Below are 23,571 nucleotides of genomic sequence, written 5' to 3'. Positions count from 1 at the left end.
GGGAAAAGGGTACACTTGTACACTGCTGGTGGGACTGCAAAATGGTGAGGCCAATTTGGAAAGCAGTATGGAGATTCCTGGGAAAGCTGGGAATGGAACCACCATTTGACCCAGCTATCGCACTTCTCGGACTATTCCCTGAGGACCTTAAAAGAGCGCACTATAGGGATACGGCCACATCAATGATTATAGCGGCACAATTCACAATAGCTAGACTGTGGAACCAACCTAGATGCCCTTCAATTGATGAATGGATAAAAAAAATGTGGCATCTATACACAATGGAGTATTATGCAGCACTAAGAAATGACAAAATCATAGAATTTGCAGGGAAATGGATGGCATTAGAGCAGATTATGCTAAGCGAAGCTAGCCAAGCCCTAAAAAACAAATGCCAAATGTCTGCTTTGATATAAAGAGAAAAACTAAGAACAGAACATGAAGAAAGAGCATGAGGAAAAGACTACAGTAAACAAAGACGAATCGGGGGAGAGAAACGGAGAGAGAAGGGAAAGCATATGGAAATGGTAGGAGACCTTCAAGGATACATAAAATTATAAGAGGTTATGAGGGGCAAGGGGGAGGGAAAAAAAAAAAAGGGAGAGAATTGAACAACAGCAGGGGAGGTAGAGAGGGAAGATGGGAGGGGAGGGGAGGGGAGGGGGGATAGTAGGGGATAGGAAAGGTAGCAGAATACAACAGTCACTAATATGGCATTATGTAAAAATGCGAATATGTAACAGATGTGATTCTGCAATCTGTATTTGGGGTGAAAATGGGAGTTCAAAGCACAATTTGAGTCTAATGTATGAAAGATGATATATCATGAACTATGTAATGCGATAAATAATCAATAAAAATAAATAAATAAATAAATAAATATAGAAGCAAAGGGAAGATCAATAGAGTAAGGAAGGAGAATAGGGGAGGGAGGAAGAGAGGGCAAGGGGGGAGGGGATTGAAATCAAATTCCATGCATGTATGGACCCAACTTATGTATAACTATAGTACTCTCATTTAAAAAAGAAAAAGAAAATCGGCTAAGACTTTTAAAGTTCTCATTTAAGGAAATGGATCACTCCAGGCTCATGTGAAACTTTGATACAACAATAGCACCTAAAAACCAAACAACAACAAAAAAAAACAGCCACTGCATGTTGAAGTGTGTGCAACATCTAATGCAACCTCATGCTTCGTCTTCCCTGTGGTCTTTGTTCTACTTTTACACAGCCCGTGAGGAACTTCAGTAGATAGTCAAAATGGTGACATCAGTCTCAGCAAGACAGCTGGAGAAACTATATAGTAAGATGGGAATGACAGCATCATGCCATCAATTGACCCAAGTAACATCAGATTATTTACCTGCTCCAAACAAGGTACCTTGTCTACCTTGAGGCCACCCAGGCCCTGCCACCTGGGGTCAATGCTGGCTGCTTTGAATGAAGTGAGGCAAGTTCTGGGAGGGCCAGTGAGACCTACCTTGGTACTTTTGAATCCCTCATCCTGAGGATGGCCATCTGTCCCTGAACAACAATCAGGCAGCAGCTGGGCGTGTCCAGCCATTGAAGACAAAGTCCTCTTCACTTCAGACCAGAGTGTACCAAGTTTAGAGGTCAGCAACAGTTTTAGGCATGAGGCAGGTCAACCATTTATATGTGATGTTTAGATGAGCTCAAATAAAACCACAATTATACTTCTCTAACTAGTACAGGGGCAGGAAAGATAGCAGGCCCCCACCCTGGCCTTTCCTGTTTCTTCAGAAGTCATGGGAATGAGTTTGCAATTGAGTCATATGTCTTTGTTGGCCTGCTCCTCTTTCAGGCCCCAAAACCACAAGCAAAGGAGAGAGGAGACACTCACAGGGCAGTTCTCAGGGAGAAGAAAGAAGATTTACCTGGTAGTAAGAGAAAGTGTTCAGCACACACGGAATCAATCAGGCTGGGTTCAGTGGGTCTGAGGTAGAACTTGAGCATTTGGGGGAAGGTCTTTTTTCTCCAGGTGATGTTCTTATCAAGCAAATGTGCATCCACAGGTTTAGTAGAAAGCATAAAATAGGAGTCCTCCAAGTCACCCCAGGACCAGCAACATCAGCATCACTGGGAATGCATTAGAAATGAACAGGCCTGGCCTCACACAGACAGAAGCAGGAACTCTGGGGCGAGGTGCAGCAACCCAGCCCTCCAGGAGACTCCAAAGCCTACCCAAGTGTGAGGAGCACTAGAGGAAACTCAGGCAGAAGCCCTGGGTCTGGATCTGCCTCTGGATCCAGTTACTCAATAGCTCTGTGATGAGGGGCAAATCATCAAACTCCTCTGGCCCTCATCAGCTTCTCCCATAAAAGAAAAGGAAAGATTCAATGAACTCAAAGCTGACTTAGGACATTAAAATTTCATCATCTAACAAAGTTTTTATAGTGTACTTCAAAAATATTTATTATATAACAGAACTAGAACATAATCACTATAGCAAACTCCAAAAATACAGAAAATAATACACAAGAAAATAGAGGTCAATGAAGATTTCTCCAACCAGAGATAATTGTTGCTTATCTTCAGCAGTTTGGTGTGGGGGATGCATTTCGGTGTTTTCTTCTGATATATTCTGTGTGCATCTACTTACAAAATGGGGAATCAGACAATGCATGGTTCAGTAGCCCGTTTCTCACCTAATATTCTGTCAGGGGTAAATCCTATCATCATTAGATGTTATTTCAATCATCTGGGTTAATGTTTACCTGATGTCTTTTCATGTTTATGCCATAATTTATGTGGCCTTTCCCCTGTATTGAATGTTTTGGCCTTTTCTCACTTCTTGATCTTGTTTTGATTAATATTACCATTTTCTCTGCATATGTCTATTTAAATTCATATCTCAAGAGCTGATTTAAGAAAATCCTAGAAATAGAATCATTGGCTTAGTACACATGAATGTTTTGAGTCTGGGATTTTTGTTATTGTTGTTGCTGTTGTCACAGTGCTGCTGGGGACTGGATCCCAGAGTCTCATGCACCCTAGGCAAGCACAATACCACAGAGCTACATCTCCAGCCATTTTTTTTTCACTTTTAAAAAATTTGTTCTCGGGCTGGGGATGTGGCTCAAGCAGTAGCGCGTTCGCCTGGCATGTGTGCAGCCCGGGTTTGATCCTCAGCACCACATACAAACAAAGATGTTGTGTCCGCCAAAAACTAAAAAAAAAAAAAATATTAAAATTCTCTCTCTCTCTCTCTCTCTCTCTCTCTCTCTCTCTCTCTCTCTTTCTCTCTCTCTCTCCCCCCACTCTAAAAAAATAAAAAAATAAAAAATTTGTTCTCTTTAGATATTCATGACAGTAATGTGTGTGTTAAAAATTATACACACATGGAGTATAATTTCCATTCTAGTGGTTGCACATGATGTGGAGTTTCACTGGTCATGTACTCATGGACATAGGAAAGTTCTATCTTATTTATTCTACTGTCTTTCCTATTCCCACCCCCACCTTCCCATCATTCCCCTTTGTCTAATTCAATGAACTTCTTTTCTCCACCTTTATTGTGTGTTAGCATCCACATATCAGAGAGAACATTCATTCAGCCTTTGGGTTTTTGCATTGCCAGCCCTTTTAAAAATTTTTATTTTGAAACAGGGTCTCACTAAGTTTCCCAGGCTAGCCTTGAACTTGCAATTCTCCTGTCTCAGCCTCCCAAGTAGCTGGAATTACAGGTGTGAGCAAAGAGTGTTTTGAAACATCACCAACTTTATTTTTTCCCCCAAACACAACCCAGTTCACACAAACACCAACAGATTAGAGACCTCCCCTCCAGACCCCCTCTCCAGCATGAGTGGTATTAATTTTCATTTCACATGCTGGTAAGAGGCAGCAGAAGCCTCAGTGGCAGGGTGGTAGTTGTCATTAGGATAATAGCTGGGGTTGTCAACTCCTAAGGGAGATTCAGACTCAAGACAGAGCCATGTTTTGGGCCCGGGAGCCCAAAGACTGGTTAGAGTAGTAAGAGGGACTGTCCAGGAACTGAGGATGGCATTTTCAATAAGCCCTCCTTAAAATGTAGCATGGGACTGTCCTTGAGATCTATGGAAAAACTGTAGACTGGTGGTAAATCGTCTTCTCTAGATCTTGGTACTAAGAAGGCAGATGGTTTGACCCCTGGAGGACCAGAGTTGGGCCTGTCTGAAGGTAGGTGGGGAGAAACCCAGGCAGTAGATGAACTCCTAAGGTCCCCTGTGGTTTAGGATGCTAGGTTAATTTAGTCAGAGCTGGGGGACGAGGGAGTCCTCCTCCTCCTGCCATCCCAGGTCCCTGGGTGCTCCACAGGTACACAGGCACCCAACAGGGCTTCTCTTCCAGGATCTTCTTGCTCACTGACCTTTCCTCCTTGTCTTTGTCTGACAACTTTTCATTGCCTTCTTGTTACCTGGTTCCTTCCTGGACCCAGGATCATAGAGAAAAGGAGAACAGTGACTAGAATCCTGACCTTTATTCATATGTGGGGGTGGGGAGAAGGAAAGGGAAGTGGTGAGCTTATTTCATCATTTATTTATAGCCTCCCCTGTTTCCCACAAGGGTATGGGGAGGATCCCCTTTTTGGAAACCAGTCCACAGAGCAGCAGCCCTACTAGTTATCAGGCCAGCAGTAGGAGAAATAATCATTCTGGCATTTGTCTGTTGGATATTTTTAAATGTGAGCATTATTGGGATGAGAGACAGTTTTAGACTGGTGGACAAAGGCATAGCTTTATGGTTTACCCAAAAGAATTGAAAACTAGTGCTCAATAAAACTTGTACCAGAGTGTTCTTAGCTGCACTGTTCATAATAGCCATAAAGTGAAAACAATCCAAATGCCTATCAATAGATGAATAGATCAACAAACTGTGGTATACCTATCAGTGGACAGTTATTTGTTGCAATGAAGAGGAATGAGGTCCTGATGTATGCTACAACATGAAAGATCCTGGAAAACATTATGCAGAGGGAAAGAAGGCAGACAGAAGGCCCTAGATTGTATGATTTCCTTTATGTGAGATTTTTGGAAAAAGAAAATTTACAGAGAGAGAAAGCCCACAGGTGGATGCCCAGGGATGCAGGGAGGAGGACTGGGGGAGTGACTGCTGATGAGCACAGGGTTCATTTTGGAGTGATGAAAAGTTCTGGAACTAGATAGTAGTCATGTTGCAGAAAATTGCGAATAGACTGAATGCCACTGAATTATACTCTTTAACATGGTTAAAATGATAAACTTTATGTTATTAGTATCTTACCACGACAAAAATTTAAAGAAAATTTTTTTCTCAGGGGTGGGGGACATAGACATAGTTGTTCCTATGTTCTATCACGTGCCAACTGTGTGACCTTAGACAAGTTACTTAAACTCTCAGTTCTCTTTTCCTCATCTGTAAAATGGAGATAATTATAACAGTGCCTACCTTGTAGGGTTATAAATTTTCAGTGAGTTGAAATAGGCAAAGAGCACAGTGCCTCTAGTAAACATGCTGTAGAGACTTGTATTTGGCAATGTCTGCAGACCTTCCACTGTGATCACAGCAGGGATTGAGGGTGGGACAGTTGTACTGGCATCTAGTGAGTAGTGGCAAGGGCTGCCACTGAACACCTTAGGATGCACAAGGCATCCCTCACAACAAAGAATTGCCCAGCCCCAAATGTCAGAAGTTTCAAGGAGAATCCCTGATTTAAACACATCATGTAGGGAGATGTGCTTTGTCTCATGAATGTATAGATGAAAATAGGTCAGATGGAAAATTCTGTTAGGAAAAGACTGTCAGCAAAAGTACTCACTGTCTACTGTGTCTAGAGAATGCATTCAACAACATAGAAGATGTAAAGGGAGCCAAGGAGCCGTCCTCGGGTACCTAGATAAAGAAGGGCTCTGTGTAAGCATGCTCTCCAAGAAGGAAGTTTTCACCAAGAGGCTGTTGTTATAGTTTTCCTTTAATAAGAGGGTGACCTGAGGCCATCCACACTATTCACAATCATGCTTGTTCCAATGGAACACTCCAGTCCCTTAGAGAAGGATCTTAAGGGAGCAGTGTGTGGTTCCTTCGCGTGTCTGAATGGTCTTGTGTGTGAGTCAATCCCATTGAACAAATATCTGAGAAAGAAATCACTGTCACAAGTAGGAATAAAAATTATTCATTATAAATAAAGACATGGACATAAAAGAAATATTAAAATTTGTATTCAACCATCCATATACCAAAAGAAGAAGGAGTCCTTGTCTGCTCAGTTTTCAAAGACCTACAGTTTATCAGATTCTAAAACTGTATATTCATGAGATTAGCCTAGTTGAGATTGCAGAATTTGTTCTTACCCAACATGGTTGGCTGGCCAGCCATCCAAAGGTTTCTCTTTTGGTTTGCTAGCAGTGAAGTTTTGGAAAAGAATCCTTATTTCTTGTCTCCAGCTTTTTACCATTAGGCAAACCATTGGAAAACTTGCAAATGTATGTCAAGCCTCTGTCAAAGACAGTTGTTCTTGGGGAGTGGACACTGGGAAAGAGGTAAAAGGGGTCTGGTGGAGCCCTTCGGGAAGGCAGACCCCTGGAGGTTCAGGACCTTAGAAGCTGAGGCACGGGGAGGCCAAGAGGGTGGGTGGGAGACCCCATGTCATCAGATACCTTGGTCTGCCATCCTCCACAGCTCTGGCTTCCTGGATGCATAAGGGTTTTCCAGCACCTTATATTTATCCAGTGTCTGCCATGTGAAGGGCTCTTATTTGACATTGTTGCCTAATCAGGGGAAACAAAGGCAGATGAGACACAGGCATAACACAAAGGGCTCTCAGTGTGACAGGGGAAAAGACCAGTTATCAATCACTGCCACACAAGACATGGACAGCACAATCAGAAAAAAAAATGGATAAATTGTTTCTCTAACTATGGGATTTCAGAGAACCGTTTTTACTCCAGTGGAGGAATTTGGAAAAGCCCCTTTGGAGAGGGAGGCATTTGAATTAGAATGTGAATATTGGTGAAAATGTAGACATGTTGAAATGATCCTGGAATATTCTAAAGGACAGAGCAAGCTTCCAGAGTAAGAAGTTGAGCATATCAGAAAAGAGATTTTGTTGGATTTGTGTAAGGAAATAAGATGAGCTGGATATATTGGAACCAGCTCATGAAAACTCTGCAATGTAGGATGCCTTTAATCCACAGAGAAGCCCTGGAATTTTATGAGCAGATGGGGAGTGCTGAGTGGATTCAGCGGTGCTGTGCAGCTGTGTGTTAGGTGGACTGGAATGATAACCGAGGTCTGAGTTATTGTGGGGTAAGAAAGGTAAAAGGGGGGTAGACGTGACCGCTATTTTACATGAAGTCTCTGGCAGGGTGTGGTGACAGGACGTGGCAGGCAGCACATCGCTAAGCTCAGGCAGCCAGGCACAGTGTTTAGGAGCTTGGATGCTGGATACAAATGCTTGGTCTTCTAGTCCTGGCTCTATCACTGCATATCTTTGACAGATTACTTTTTTTTAACCTCTCAATGCCTCAATCTCTTCATCCATCAAATGGGGATAAAAATCTTACTCCTCATACCCATGTGCCAAAGATTAAATGAGTAAGTGTGTGTAATACATTGTAAGCATCATCTGGCACAGCCAGAGTTATCATGCTCAACATAAAAAATGTGGCTGTTATTATTATTGAAGGTAACAGAATGGATGAATGAACTTCTGAACCCAGTTGAAATGATGGTGAAATATGGAAGTAGAGAATTACACAAGGAAAGGATCACTGTTTTGTGATACTTCCACAAGGCTACTTGGGGAACTCTGCTGATATGTGGAGCCATGTCTCATTAGAGGGCAGGATGAAAGTTGTGGACTGTCCATCTCCATAATGATTCAGACATCTGCATTCTTCTGACTTTCTAAGTTTCCAAAGTCCTGATTTTGCTGTCTGGCATGATCAGGGTTAAAGTTCACCAATCGATCAGGAGTACTCTCAAGACATGACAATTTCCTCACTTCTAGTAGCGTTGAGACCCAGAACCAAAACCTATGGTCTCACAGGAGGCCATCAAATAGATGTTCCTTTTAAGAGCATACAGGACTTTTGGAGAGACTGTGACACTAACAGACTGAGCATTGAGGTTGTTTTATTCAAAAGAAAAACAACTTGATGTTTGGTTTTACTCAAGGAATATTGTCATATCTGTGTGCGTTTAGAGGGGGTTGTAGGAAGGAGGAGAGAGGAGAAACAAGGGGGCATCCTACAAGCAACACCTTATTTTTTTTTAACTTTGATTATAGAACTCGGAGCTGAAATGCTTTGCTCTTCTTCCATATTCCAGTCAGTGCTCAGATTGTTCCAATTTAATGCATGCATAAGAATAAAGATGAAGCTTTCAAGTGCTGGGGTAGATTTGGCAAAAAGAGATGAGGCTTTATCCCTGTAAGATTAAACAAACATCAGGGTTAAAGGTTTAATCTGCTGGAGTTCAGCCCAGGATGGGGTTCAGAGAACCAGAATAATTGGATACAGCCTCAGACTTTGAACATCAGAGCTTGTTGGGGTGTATGTGTGTGTGAGAGAGAGAGCGAGGGGGCGGGGGGTGGGGGTGGGGGATGTACTATTAAGTAGGAGAGGTCTCTCTTTTGCAAATGGCCAGGGCAGGAGGAGTAAAGCCGCCTGCCCCTGCCTCCTGGATCCTCAGTGCTAACTGGATGCCACTTCTGGGGGTTGCTGTACACGTGAATGTGTGCTATTGTTCCAGGCACACGCTGGCCTTAAGACATAGCACAAAACAGGCCTGTCCTTATTCAGAAGCAGAGCACCCTCCATCACTCAAACCGGCCCTTCCAGGTCACATGCCGGAGGCCTCTGCAGACAGGACGCAGCTGCCTCAAATCTGCTGCCTAACATTAGCCACAGTTGGAAGACCCTGACAGCACAGAGCTTCCCAGGCTCTGCAGGGGAAACTAGAAAGATCTGAGATCCAGGCACTATGTTCTCCCAGGAACCGTGGCTGGAAAATGAGAAAAAGTGCGCTGTGGTTCGGAAGTCTAAGCAAGGCAGGAAGCGCCAAGAGCTGCTGGCCGTGGCGTTGGGGGTGAAGGCGGGAGTCAAAGGCGGCTGGCTTTGGCCCCCTCTCAAACTCTTTGCCTGTTCACAGATCTCCTCCCTGGTTCGAAGGGCTGCCCTCACACACAACGACAACCACTTCAACTATGAGAAGACACACAACTTCAAGGTAAGACGTTGCATCCTTCCTTTGTCACACCTGAGCAGGTAGGGAGGGTCTGTTTGTGGCTTCCATCTGGTCCGGGGTTGGTCCTGTCAGGAGACAGAAAATTCCTTTGTTTCTCACTTTGTGCTTCGTACTTAATACTGTTGCCTTGTATTGAATCCAACCGGAGGCCTCAGAAAGCAGCTTGCTGGATGCTTTTGCCTAGAAACATCTATTTGTGTATTGACTTAGTTCCTGATAATTTCCCTTCCTGTGTCCAGTGAAAGAAAAACAGAGCATGCCCACTCTGTGCTTAGAGATGTTCTGGTGGAAGCTGAGCTGTACTTTTCCACTCTGAGTAGTGGTAAAGAAACTTGCTGTCTCTGAGCAAGTGAAAACAGTTGCCATTTCACATTTTGCGTTTTATCCTTTGTTTTCAGCAGTGCTACCTCCCTCTGTTTCTGTGTAGCCAGCTGTGAAAGCAAATGATGAGGAGAGATATCAGCCAGTTGCTTTGTGTATGCTCTGGGTGCAGGGCCACCCTCCTCGCCTAGCCAAGCTGGGTCCTGCTGCCCAGACCAAACAAAGATAGGGAAGCCTCTGAAGTGGACTTTCCCACGTGTATTTATAAAACAAGAATGACTGTCATCTCCATTTTAGATCAGCACTTGTACCTATGACCTGCCGTCAGAAAATTATGGCCTATTTCTTTTACTGTGTTGTCCCAAAAGGGCAGGTAGGGAATCTGATGCCACATTGCCTGGCTTGACATGCTGCTGAGAGACAAGAGAGAATTAGAAATTTACCCCAGCAGATAGGCTGACAACCGAGAAGACTGGAGAGATTGGAGAGGAAGCATTCAGGTAGAAGAGAATAGGCACAAGAAAGAAAATATGAATTGCCTTCTTTTTAAAAGTCAGTTCCTTTAGGGCCAGTAAACCCTAGTGACTGTTGGGACTAGATAACCCTTGGTCAGAGGTGACGGGGAAACAGATTTTCTGCTCTTGCTTGCCGATCCTCCACCAGAACCAACATGCGTCTATGAGATAATAGACGTTCATATGAATTTGGTGTGTCTCCCTGCTTCTGTTTTTAGAAGGCAAATGGCTCAGGCATTTGTATGCTATCATTCAACTGGGGAATGGAATTATTCAGCCCTACATATTTAGCATTAGGATGAAGAATTGCATTATATAGGTTTTGTTCCATGCCGAGGCTCTTAATAGTTCTCCCAACACCAAATAGTGACAGATCTAATTTGGAGCATAGAAAGTCTATGGTTTGTTTTTTTTCCCCTTCCTGTTTTCTATTTTAACCTTCATTATTTTTCTGCCTTAAGAACGTGTTTTTCTGACTTTTGGCAGAAATCCCTGGTTTGGGGCATCCTGTGGATATGCTACCATGGAAGAGAGGGTAGATCTTCTTGGATTTATAAATACTTTTCCTTCCTCTCAAAAATTCCAATTATATTGGCTTTAAGATACTATTGGAATTATGCGCCCTACCATAATGTCTTTATGGACTAGCTTCTCCATGTATATATGGTCTCTGAGCTCATGTTAAAAATACACACTCGTATTTAGTTGATTGATAGGCTTCAAAGCAATGTCAGTCAGTCTTTTCAATCTTAGGACTCTGAATGGAAATTTACTATTCAGACATTTTAAAACAAAAAGACAGTGCATTTTATTTCTTAAATAGTACTGTTGCTACCTGATATGTTCAATATCAGTGAAAAACACCAGTTTCAAAAATGTTCACTTAAAAACTCAGAATCTATTCAGTGTGGCCTCTTCTAACTTTCAGCTATTGAGACGAAGAAAGGCAGAGAAGAGACAATATGTTGAGAGGGATACAAAAGCCAGACAGGAGCCTTCTCTCATGTGTTTTAAATAGACATCTTTGAAACTTAACAGACCCCAGAGTAGTGGCAGCAGTTGATTGTGGTGTTCAATAGTACTGTTCATGCCACTGACCTTAAGAATGAGTGACCAGGCCTGGAGGAGGCATTCCCTCTGTCCTTCCTTGCCCCTTGCCCTCCCCGCACCCCCAAAGAAGTGTAAGTGGAAACTTTGCATGGACTTTGGAAGAACATTCCAAAAGCAGCTCTGAGCTATAAATACAACAGTGGGCTTTTAGTAACAAGCCACTAACTGAGAAAGAAATTTTCTTATCAAAGTCTCCACTGTCTGCTTGGAATTTCTGTTTTAAACCTTAATTTTACACTAGCTGTTTCTTTATGTTGACTTCTAATAGATTTTATTCTGAAACTTTCTTGATTTATAATTTACGTTCTTATTTGAGGATATTGGGTACAGGGCATAGAGTTAGTGTTCAATAAAAATAATAAATAATCACATTTTCATGTTTATCAGGCCTTGCTCTCTCCTTTCTGGACTCCTCTGAGATGTGCAACTGCCAGTAGAATTGATTCCTCACCCCATAACAAGACTTTTTTGCCCCTGTCAGTTCTGTTCCATATAAATTCCTCTTTCTTACTCTATCCAGGAACTTTGTCAAGAGGAATGAACAGAAGCCCCGACAGACTGGGAATCTGTGCTCCATCCTATCAGAAAGCTCCCAGCCACTGTCCCTGACTACACACACATATCTACTGTGCCTGTTTTCTAGCAAACAGGAGAAGCCAGAATAGAGTCAGAACTAAAACTTTTGGAATCAAATTACAGTGATGCCTCACATCATGCAATGATTATGTACTTTTTCAACCTTGTAGGCTGATGCAATTCTTGCTCATTTAAAGCCAGAATTTTCTAATGTTATTCACACCTATTTGGCATGAAGAGGTATTTATTTAAAGAATGGTAAAAATAACAGACTCCACCCTAAAATGAAAATTATTTATCAAGAGAAAATCTCTGTAATTTAACTCAGTTTATGTTTTTAATGTAACTTTTAAAATTCTATTTCTTATTGATGCATTATAATTATACACAATAGTGGGATTCATTAAGCCCTATTCATACAAGCACATAACATCATTTGCTCAGTCTCATTTCCTAGTACCTTCCCTTTTTCCTCCTCCTCCCTGCCCCTGATCTGCTTGCTCTACTCTACCTATCCCCCTTCTATTATTATTATTATTATTATTATTATTATTATTATTATTTTGGTACTAGGAACTGAACCCAGGGGTGCTTAACCACTGAACCATATCCGCATCCCCTTTTAAATTTAGAGACAGGGTCTTGCAGAGTTGCTTAGGGTTGCTAAGGCTGGCTTTGAACTTATCCTCCTGCCTCAGCCTCCCAAGCCACTGGGATGACAGGCATGTGCCACTGAACCTGGCCTATTATTTTGTTTTAATTAGTGTGTTATAATTATATAAGTATGGCATATTTGTATGGACTTAGCTCATTTTATATTATGTAGTTGACTGGAAGAGGCACTCACATATAACTGGCATAATCTTTCTTTTTTTTTTTTTTTTTTTTGTGTGTGTGTGTGTGTGATGCTGGGGATCGAACCCAGGCCCTCACATATGCTTGACAAGTGCTCTACCACTGAACCACACCCCCAGCACTCCAGAATAGTCTCTCCAATAACACTTTGTGGCTGAATTCTAAAACTCAAACCCCAGAGCCTCCAGTATCTGGATGGCCAACCTTCCCTCCCACATTTAGAACATGGCGAGGTTGTCATAGGTGGCTTTAGCACTCCTGGCCACAATATGATCTTTGGCAAAGAACTTGGTTCCCTTGGCCTCAACTTCCTCATCTGTAAAATGGGAATGTTGTGAGGTTTAAGGAATACCTCTAAAGCACTTATGGTCCTTGTAGTAAGTATGCATTTGTTTGTTAACCTCTATCATTATTTTATTATTCTTCTATTTGTGTCTCTCAATTGTGCCTTTTGTTTAGTTTTCCCTGTCTCTGTATTTCTCACTCTTTATCCTCATACCCCTCTTTCTTCATCATCTCTTTCTTCCTCTCTTGCAAAAAGATATAATAGAAAATGAAATAAAGTCTGATGATTTCTTTGAATGTATTTTATCATATAACCAGTCCTGGTTTATGTTCCTCATTTATTTATAAAGTAGACAAATGATCTAGATTTTTTAGATTTAGATGTCATGCATATTTTTCCCCAGTTCTTAAAAAGTCTTTATATCTCAGGATTCTTAATTTTCCTGCACTTTTATAACAAATGACCAGAATCTCAGAGGCTTAAAAAACCACAAAAATTTATTTTCTCACAGTTTTGGAGAAACCAAGGCATGGGCAGGGCTGGTCCCTTCTGGAGTCTCTGAGACAATCTCCTGCCTCTTTCCTACCTTGCGGTTGTTGGGGGGGCCTTGCAGGTCCTTTGGCTTCTAGGTACGTCCCTGCAGTCTCCCTCTCTCACCATCTTTGTCTCATCTAGTTCTCTGTGCACCTCTGCAGGTCTGACTCGTATAAGATCATTGGATTTAGTGCCTACCCCAATCCAGCATGACCTCATCTTAATTGTATCTTCAATTGCCTTGTTTCCAAAGGCTACATTCACAGTGACCCAGGGTTAAGACTTGACCATACCTTTCTGGGGGATGTGCGCCATTCATTACAAAACTATTATTTTCAGGAACCTTCAATAGGAGGGATCTCCAGCTTCATCCTAAAGGTTACATCATTGGTGCTATAAGTAAAAATTCAAAATTTCATTGAGGGTTTTCATGTCACTAGAAATTTAATTGCTATTAAATGTCAACTCCTTGGTCTAGGTGCCACTACTAATTTCTGTGACCTGGGGAAGTTTTCATTGATTTTTCTTATCCATGCTTTAACACTCTGACAGAAAGTGATAAAAGTTTAGTCATTCCTGATCTCTTATCTTTACTAAGCATTTCTTCATGAAAAGGATTATGGTAAGGGCATAAAAATCTTTAAAATAACTTGTGACTTTTCTTAGACTGTGGTAAATTGTAAGTGTCAATTTACTGTAACTGATTCATATTCAGAGTATATATTTTATAATCAAAGCTATGATTAGCTATTGCTTCACATTAATATTTGTGGTTAGACAGGACTGGCTACATAATTAGTGGGGCCCAGTTCAAAATGAAATTGTGGGTCCCGTGTTAAAATATTATTAGGAATTTTAAGACAGTGACAACAGAGCATTTGACCAAGTCTAGGCCCTTCTCAGTGCAGGGTCCTGTCCAGCTACTCAGAGTACACGCCTGAGACTCCAGTCCTGTGGTTATATGTGGAGAACAGGAGTCACAGAAATCAGTTTCCAGGAGAATTCAAAGATGCTCCATGTTGCAGGATCCTGTGGAGGGAGCAGGGCAATTGCTTTTCCATCTTTAACTAGGCAGGCTCCCGGAGGAAGTGGGAAGTCAGCACAGCCCTGAATAAAAAAAAAAAATAATAAAATAAATAAAAACTTGAGTTACACAGAAGGAATAAAGAACATTCTGGGCAGTGCAAACAACATGAGTGAAAACCTGGAGTCAGAAATGAGCCAGGAGTGAGCCAGGGAGGAGACCCAAAGGCAAAGGGGCCCCTGCACAGTTTGTTCATCAGTGGGGCAGAAGCTGAGGACTCCGCAGGTGCCCTCAGAGACCTCAGAGCTGGTCCCTCGCCACCCAGCCTGTCCCCAGGATCTGCATCACTCTGCTTTACTCTCCCTTCCACCCAGGGACATCCAGGACACCCCTCTCTCCTCCCCACGTAGAATAGGGATGGAGAGTGGAAAGTTCTCAAGGTCAAGAGGAACCTCCCTACACTCACCTCATCTGTGTTCCCTTCCCCATTGGTCCCTCTCCACCCACCACCAACTCCACTTTCCCTTACTTTTCTCCACAGCACTGGTCACTGGCTGATGTACATATTTACTTGTTGTCCTGCCTTCCCCTGGTCAGATGGAAACTCCTCCAGAGAGAGGGATTTCTGTCTGGTTCCTGACTGCAGAAGCTCCTATGACGATCAGAGCCCAGCCTCAGCCGACTGGCTCCACATAGGCAAAGCTCATGACCCTGTCTACGCAAAAGTACAGCTTTAGAGCCTCCTTCCTCACTCCCCACCCCAGTGAGCCCCCATTTGTGGCTTGTGTGTTGCATTCACTTGTGTTCATTGGACTTGTAGGTAGCAGGCCCTTGCCAGGGTCATCAGACTGGGCAGATAGACGCCAATAAGAAGGGCTAGGCCAGCTGTTGCCCCCCATTTGGCTAAGGACATTAGTGTACAGTGCTACCCAGTGTTTTATAGTGAAGGCCATGTGTCCCAGTTAACTCCTGTTGCCCCGTGTCCTGTGTGGTGACTCTCAGAAGTGTCCTTATCAGGACATAAGTGAAATAATTTCCTTACTCACCCTTTTCTGTCCCCTATTCTGCTAGCAGCGTCCTTCTCCCCTGGGGCACACCCTATCTTGTGTGCTCTTATAGCATACTCTCCCTGATGCCCACCTTTCCGTAATATTCCTGGGGGCCAGACTAGAAGTTCACGATGCTGAGAATGTGTCACAGTGTGCTGCTAATGCACCTGTCCAGCATATGGCTGTTCAACTACCCAATTTGGGTTTTATGGCTCATTTTTCATTTCTATGCCTATTATTGGTTTTTGCATTTTTTTTTTTTCAATTGAAAGCAGGGCCTCACACATACTAAGCAAGCACTCTACCACTGGACCATAACCCCAGCCACAATCTTGGCATTCTTATCAGTATAGTGGCTGCTTACTTGGAGCAAGCCATTTTTGTTCCCTGCTCACATTCATCTTTTCTTCTTCCTCCTTGACTTCATAAAAAGGTGCTAGCCCATCGTTCCCACTTGCATTCTCATTGGCACTCCTGTGCTCCTGGGGAGCAGAGACCAGGGAATATTGCACCTGCACATTGGCCTACCCGGAAATCAGCTTCAGAAAGGGTTGTGGGCTCTCTTTTGTGTGCTTTGTCTAATCATCACAAAAGGTTGTTTAGGCAGAAGTGAGTCTGAGAGGAACAACTGAAAAGAAAGGCAGAATTAGTCACCTTGAATATGGAATGAGTGACTCCAAGTGAGACTTGAATAAATAGGCTCAGAAATGGTCTTTATGAGGGAAATGTGGCTCCTGCTCCTAAGTGCTACGAAGAGGAGTTGTTTTTATCTACACCCTACTTTGGTCCGGCTCCACCACTATAATTATTAGGAACCCTATTTTCAAGTAATAGAACCCCTGGAAACTCTTCAATTAAAAGGAGGTTATTACACAGGAGGGGCTCACAGAGCTCCAGGGACGACCACCAAGCAGAGGAAGAAATGTGAACTCCTCCTTCTCTCCCTCTCCCTCTGCTTTCCCTCCTCCTCACCCTCTCTTTCTTCCTCCTTCCCTCCCTTTCTCACCATTTCAGAAATTTTCTATGGTCATCTGTCTCTGTTGCTTTGGGGACCTGTGGCGAGGTAGAACATCATGGCAGGAGCATGTTGTGGAGCGAAATTGATCATTTCCTGGCAGCTGGGAAACAGACAGAGAGCTTGGGGCCCCAATATTCCCTTCAAGGGCATGTCCCCAGTGACCCACTTCTCTCTAACTAAGTCCCACCAACTCCCAATAGCAGCATCACAGGGACCCAAGTCTTTAACACATGAGCTTCTGGGGGATATTTAAGATCCAAACCCATGACAGTGCATGTTTAGCTTAAAAAGAGCATGTTCATGAAAATGACAGCTTAATTCATCTGTTTTAAATCTGTTGGGTTCAGCAGAATGCCTGTATCCAGGAACTGCATTGACGGCAGGGATTTCAAGTATGTGCAGAAAGGGTTTTTGGAGAAGGGTCTCACATAGGCAATGGTGTGCTCTGCCTGCCAGGGCCTGACTCAGAGCTTCTCTTTGACCTCCTTGGTTTGTCTGTACACACGTTAGGACACTGTCATCACCATCTTTGTAAACTCCTTTACAAATTAGCAGAGCCCAGTGGAAGAGAAAAGGCTTTGTTGTAAGCCCTGCTGGGATGCCTGGCTTAGGCCACACACATCAGGGACGTGACTTGGCCAAGCTACTGGCAGATGCCAATCATCTACTAAAGAGTCTGACTCTTATCAAGTGCTTAGCTCTTATTAATTTTGTATAGAGTTTGTTTTGATCCAAAGAACACATAATTTAAAGGGACTAGTCTAAATGAGTAAATGCATGTTTCTGGAATTTTCAGCCCAGAGAAATATGGGTTTTATGTTTTGCTGGGGGTGTGGGTGAGGGTGGGGCAAGTATCAGTGGTCACTGCACACATCAGTCAGGTCTTTTGGCAGGTTCTCAGGAAAGGAAACCATTTCACCACTCATTCCTTTACTCAACAAATACAGACTTCAGGCTGATATGTATCATGTGCAAGAAAGACAGTGACGATGAAAGAATAGGACTCTCACAGACAAGGATCATACCCACTCTACCCACCCCGGAACATTTGCAATGTCTGGAGACATTTGTTTTATTCTCACACTGAGGGTGTACCAGTGGCAACTAGGAGAGGCTGGGGATACAGCTAAACATCCCATAATGCCCAGGACAGCCCCCACCACAAAGAGTTAGTCAGTCCCATATCAATAGCACTGAGGTTGAGAAGCCCTGCCACATCCAGTGGGGAGCCACAGAAGGTTTATGAACAGGCTGTCTCAAAAGAATGTGGGTGCCAATATCCTCATGAACTTGAGAGGAAATTAGATAATGAGAATATCTCACTTTAGGCAATGAGGAGAGTCCCAAAAAGCTTTGCAGCAATTGATGTTTGAGAAATTCAATCCTATTTTTTAATTTTGATGAAGCTTTATTTGTTACAATTGATTTGACCCATTCATGCATCTTTACCAGCAGCTAGGACACCACCCGCTTTGTATTTTCTATGTCAATTACTGGAGTGCTGCACTTTAGACCAATTTGCTGAGCACTTTGTTAAAGGAGCTCCAGAAGGGTTGTCCTGATCTGGGACCATGAATCTTCAGTCTCCCAGAGACTACAGCTGGGCTGATGAGCTTGTAGCTGGGAAACTCCTTACAGAGTTGGTCCAAAGTAGTTTTGTCAAACAAGATGAGGTTATTGAGCTCATCACAAACTTGCCTTTGGACCACATCCTGAATCCTACTTTAAATGCACTGTAGTAGCCGCTGACAGATGAATCCAGGGATCTGTGGTGCTGGGGTTGAGAACCTCGCCTCAGAACCCAGGCTCCCCTGCAGCATCTACTCAGCAGGCCTCTAGAGGGGATTGCAGATTTCTCTGTGGCACTCTCTGTTGCTGTATTCTTCTATCTGAAAAGGTTCACTTCAAGGTCAGTCTTCCATCTGATCTTTCAAGAGGGGAAAGTCCAGAGTTTAATTTAATTTCTCACATGAGTTAAATGTCACATGATTACAGGCACTACAGTAAATTATATATATATATATATTCATTCCTTGGTTGAAATCTAGAGACTTTCAAATCTCTATAGATTTGACTGAGGATAAGCTACCAATGCTCCCTGCCCTCACTTAACACTGGGCAAAAGCTGGACTAGACCCTCAGATCTACCTCGAGGCCCCTCATTTACACAGAAAGCAAACAGGAAAAACTTGCCTTTGGTCCAAAAGAGCCTTTTTTGAAGCAAAGCAAAATAATCAAGTTCTTATTTTTTTCCCCTCCAGGTACTGGGGATTGAACCCACAGGTGCTTTGCCATTGAGCTACACCCCCAACCCATTTTATTATTGTCTCAATAAACACACACACACACACACACACACACACACACACACATATTTTGAGACAGGGTTTTGCTAAGGATCCTCAAACTTCGAATCCTTCCTGTCTCCATCTCCCTAGGTAGCCAAAATACAGGTGTGTGTAACCATGCCCAACTTATGTTCCCCTTTTTAATTTAAATAATAAAAATGCAAACTGCCCTGCTTAGTTCCCATTTTTAATAAAAATGATACTAATGACAGTACGGTTCTATTCTATACCAGTGAATATCAATCAAGGTTACTATGTCACCTCCAGGGGACATTTGGCAATGTCTGCAGATATTTGTGGTTTGTCCCCACTGAGGTTTGCTACTGGTATCTAGCAAGTAAGGGCCAGGGATGCTGCACAACATCCCACAATGCACAAGATAGCTGCCCCGCCCCAACAAAGAATTTTCAAGCCCCAAATGGTAACAAGGTTGATAAACCCCAATATAGACTGATGAGAAAAAGCAAATCTTCTCAACTGCAGCACATGATAAATACCACTGTCTTACAACTAGATCCTGAGCCAAGCTAATTGTACATTTGAGAGATGTTTACACCAGTCCACTAAAACATATTTGTTATAAAATCACTAGAGAATACTGCCTTCCAGATTGAGCAGATGTGAGACAAATAACAACCTGTTCATTTAGTAAGGGCCAAGCCAGGGGCTACTTGCTACACACGCCTGGGATTTTTCTTGACAGTTCTGCTGGCTCAGTTTTTATTAAGTGGCAATTCCTGGGTCATTTATAAAACATGCCTTATCTCCTGTAATGTCATCTTTTTGTTTGGTGTGGTTTTTTGAATTCCAGGCAAACCATGCCCAGTAAGTCTTGGACAGACATTCTTCCTGTCTGGGGTATTTTCTTCCTGTCTAGGGTATTTTAGTTACTGCCCTAAAGTTTGCAAAATGTTCTTTCTCCAAAAAGATATTCTTGAAAATCAATAAACTGCTGAGGAATGGAAAAAGCCGATTAGTGACTTTCAAGATAATGAGGCATTTTACTAAGAGAGTAGCCAAATAAGTCAACCCCAAATAAAATGGACTCTGAGAGGGCCCTCAACATTCACATGCGATCTATATTGTAGAGATTGTCTAAAAGAAAAGTGAACAATATATCAGCCATGAAAATAAACAGTAGCCCATCCCAAAAAAGGAAATTAGGCAGTGAGCCTAAAATAATGTTTAGCTAACTTCACAATCCTTCTCTGTTCCCATTCCATTTTATTTCTGTGGGACTGAGAGGGACATTGGAGTTATTTGTGAGTCTCCGATGTCTACCTGCATCTATTTGGCTGGAGAAATGAGATCAAAGGCAGTAAGGATGTCTGCTGGGAAAGCATGTGGGTAAAGATGAGCAGGGTGAATAAGCATTGATTTTGATGTTCTCTATTTTAAAAAATATTGACAAAAAGGGCAATTATAGAAAATTTGTGATTAATATATCCGGCATTTCCTGAAGCAGTAAGTAGGTCAGCTTCTTTTTTTTTATCAACTTACATTTTTGTTTGTGTGCAGTGAATATTGCAGCTACCCTCCTAATTTCTAAATTTCTAAATATTTCATTTCCATTTTTCCTCCAAGGCATGAGGATATTTCCCTGAGGGTACCTTATCCACTGCAGATGTTTCAGAGAAGAGCATTGTATTGTCCGTCTTTTGCACCACCTATAAAAAAGAGTGCCTTTCACCAAAAACAAAGCCCACTGTCACTGGGTCTTGGTTATGCTATTTCCTCATCTTAGAATGTTATCCTCGAGTCATCTGCTCCCCAGTTAACTCTGTGGCTTCCCTGCCAGCTCATCGTTCCCAGTCTGGTAAACTATCCATCCTTCAAAACCCAGTACCACTTTCCCCGACTTTCTCAGAATAATTTATATTCTCTCCATTCTTCTACCACAGGATCTCCAACATGCTCTATTGTCACTGACATAATTGTTCAAGTTGCCTCTTTATTCTTGTAGATAATGAGATCCTTAAGTGCAGGGAGTTCTTGCTCCTCTGATCTCTTTCAACTTCACCTGGTTGAAAGAGACCTAGTAATAGGGCCCATGTCAAAAAGCATCAGCATGTGAGTATCAACTAAATGAGGGAATAATGAGGCAATGGAAAGGTGCCTAGTGGATGAAATAGGAAATAATTCATCTCTCTGACATCCTTCCCCCACTAATTTAAAAGCTCTTTCTGAGATATATCAAGTCTCCATTTATGAGTGACTTGGTCTCATGTACCACTGATACTAAATGTATTGTACCAAACATGCTGGAGTTGGGCAACCTATTGTTATTTATTTGTTAATATACAGGAATATAGTGTCAATGCTTTTGTACATATTAAAGCTTGACTTGTAGTCAGCTTATGTAAATGTTCCATGTGTTTTTAAAGAGTGTGTATTCTTTGGTTGCATATGAAGTCTCTTTCCTATTTGATTTTGGATTTGTCAGTTTCTCCTTGTAATTCAATCTTTGTTTTATGTTTTTTGAGATCATGTTGCCACATCCATATGAATTATGTTAATATATCTTTCTGATTTAAAAATCTCATTGTGATTCATCTTTATCACTAATAGTGATATATATATATATATATATATATATATATATATATATATATGGTCTATTTTGGGTTTCTATTGGCTAGCATTTACTAGGTATGTCTTTTTACTTCCTACATTTCTCTCATATTAATTTTGAGTGTGTTTCTTACAAAGATTTTTTTAAAGGATCTAAAAATGTATCTTTGATAAGTTTGAGTCATTTATATTTATTGTGACTAGAAAACTATAAGGATTTTAAAAATATTTTCACTCTGCTTTTTTATTGCTTCTTTTTTCTTATTTCCTGCTTTTAATTGGCTTGATCAAATCTAGTTTTTTTCCCTTATGTGTTTTTTAAAAATTTATGCATTCTATTTCACTCTTTTTGGGTATACTAAATTTTTTAAAATATGCATAAATGATTTAAAATATCCTTTGGTTTACTAGTGGTTCTTCTAACATCCCCGGTTGTAAAGACCTTGGGAAGCTTTAACTTCCCTCATCCTCTTTAATCTTCACATCATTTTTCATTGTTTATAAGTCCCCTAAAATTAGTCATTGTTATTGTTTTATGCAGGATTAGACTAACCCATAGTCACTTTTTTTTTTCTTTTTTGCTCACCATTACTTCTTGAATCCCGCTCCTTCTTGGGTTGCATTTGCTCTTCATGGAGCATATCCTAGTATGTCTTTGTATGAGGATCCGTGGGTGACTTGGTCTCATGTACCTCTTGCCATTTGTCTGAAAATAGCTTTATTTTACCTTTCTCTTGGATGATAATAATCTGGATGTAAAGATTGGACTGCCAAGCGAGCTTTAGGGGGGCATGTTTATAATCCCAGCCCCTTGGGAGGCAGAGGCAGGAGGATATGGAATTTGAGGTCAATCTTGACAACACGACAAGATCCTGTCTCAAAATAAATAAATAAAAAGTTTGGTGTGCAATATTCTTCTCTGATCATTTCTATAAAGTGTTTCCATAATCATTAACCTCTTCTTGCTGAGGAAAAGTCTGCATTCACCCTAATTGCTGTCCTTTTTCAGGTTTTCCTTGTTTTTTAGTATTCTGCAGTGTCACCACAATCTATGTAGATTATTTTTCTTTGTCTTATTTGAGACTCATTTAGCTTTTTTCACTCTTCAGGTTCTATGTATTTTACTAATTCTGGAAAATCTTAACTATTTTTCCCTTTGAATATTGTTTCCCTATCTACCCCCAATTCTACCCTCCCTCAACTTCCCAGGATCATCATTTCTTGGCTTATCTTTTTTCTGCATCTCCAGCATCTTCTACCTCTTATGGTAACTCCCTTGATAAATTAACATGCCCTAATGTCTTTCACCTAAAAATAAAATATAAAGTAAAATCTTCCCTTGACGGCAGAACTCTCCTGAGCAGTCTTTTCTCTTTGCTGGAAGTCATGGACGGACTTCTTGATGAATTTGCCTCGACTTCTTTCCAATTCCTTATTGCCCACTTACTCTTCAGTTCCCTTGAATCTGGCTTTTGTCCTCACCAGCCCAAATACACTGTCGTTGCCAAGGTTGGTGATGACTTCATGTAACTGAATCAACATTGAGTGCTTATCCAATTGGACCTCTTTCCAGAATTTAACATGGTGGCCCATTCTGTTCCTAAAGCACTCTTCATTTCTTGGCTTCTAAAATACTTTACGTTCTTGGTTTTCACTAAATGTGGAGCACTGAGGATATGGAGTTAAACTTTCTTTTGTTTGTTTTCTGCTCCCTATTCCTAATATGCTTTATCCTTTAACATAATTTTAAATACCATCTATATATCAGGGATAGCCAAAAGTATATCTTTAGGCCTCAGCCCTCCTCTAAGTCATCAAAGCTGTGTGAAATCCTTCTTAACACTAACAATTGGGTATCATGGGAGTCTTTAACCTTAACCTATCTAAAGCTGATTCCTTACCTTCTCTCCAAAGATTGTCTTCCCCATCTCAGCAAAGGGTCTTACCGTCCAACTAGTTCCTAGGCTAGAAACTAGGAGTCATTCCTGATTCCTCTCTTCCTCAAAGATCACATGCGTTCTATGATCTGGCTGTGGAAATTACTTCAAAATATCCCGTCTCTACTGCCAGCCTCCCGATCTCTGCCTCTGCTTTTCTCAGTTAGACTACTGCATAGTATCCAAATCTATTCCACCATTAATAT

General features: G+C 41.7%; 1 protein-coding gene across 2 annotated transcripts in view; it reads left to right on the top strand.

Moving 5' to 3' along the window:
• The window catches only part of CHN2 (chimerin 2), a 328,816-nt gene that overhangs the window by 254,695 nt on the left and 50,550 nt on the right, over positions 1-23,571 (top strand). For both annotated transcript variants that reach the window (XM_081284429.1, XM_081284430.1), the window contains exon 7: positions 9,126-9,203. In XM_081284429.1, coding sequence (XP_081140555.1) covers positions 9,126-9,203 — 78 coding nt within the window. The remainder of the gene's footprint in view (positions 1-9,125; positions 9,204-23,571) is intronic.

Source organism: Spermophilus citellus, assembly GCF_964194105.1.
Source record: "Spermophilus citellus genome assembly, chromosome: 3".
Classification (NCBI taxonomy): domain Eukaryota; kingdom Metazoa; phylum Chordata; class Mammalia; order Rodentia; family Sciuridae; genus Spermophilus; species Spermophilus citellus.
This window is presented reverse-complemented; position numbering and strand designations above follow the sequence as displayed.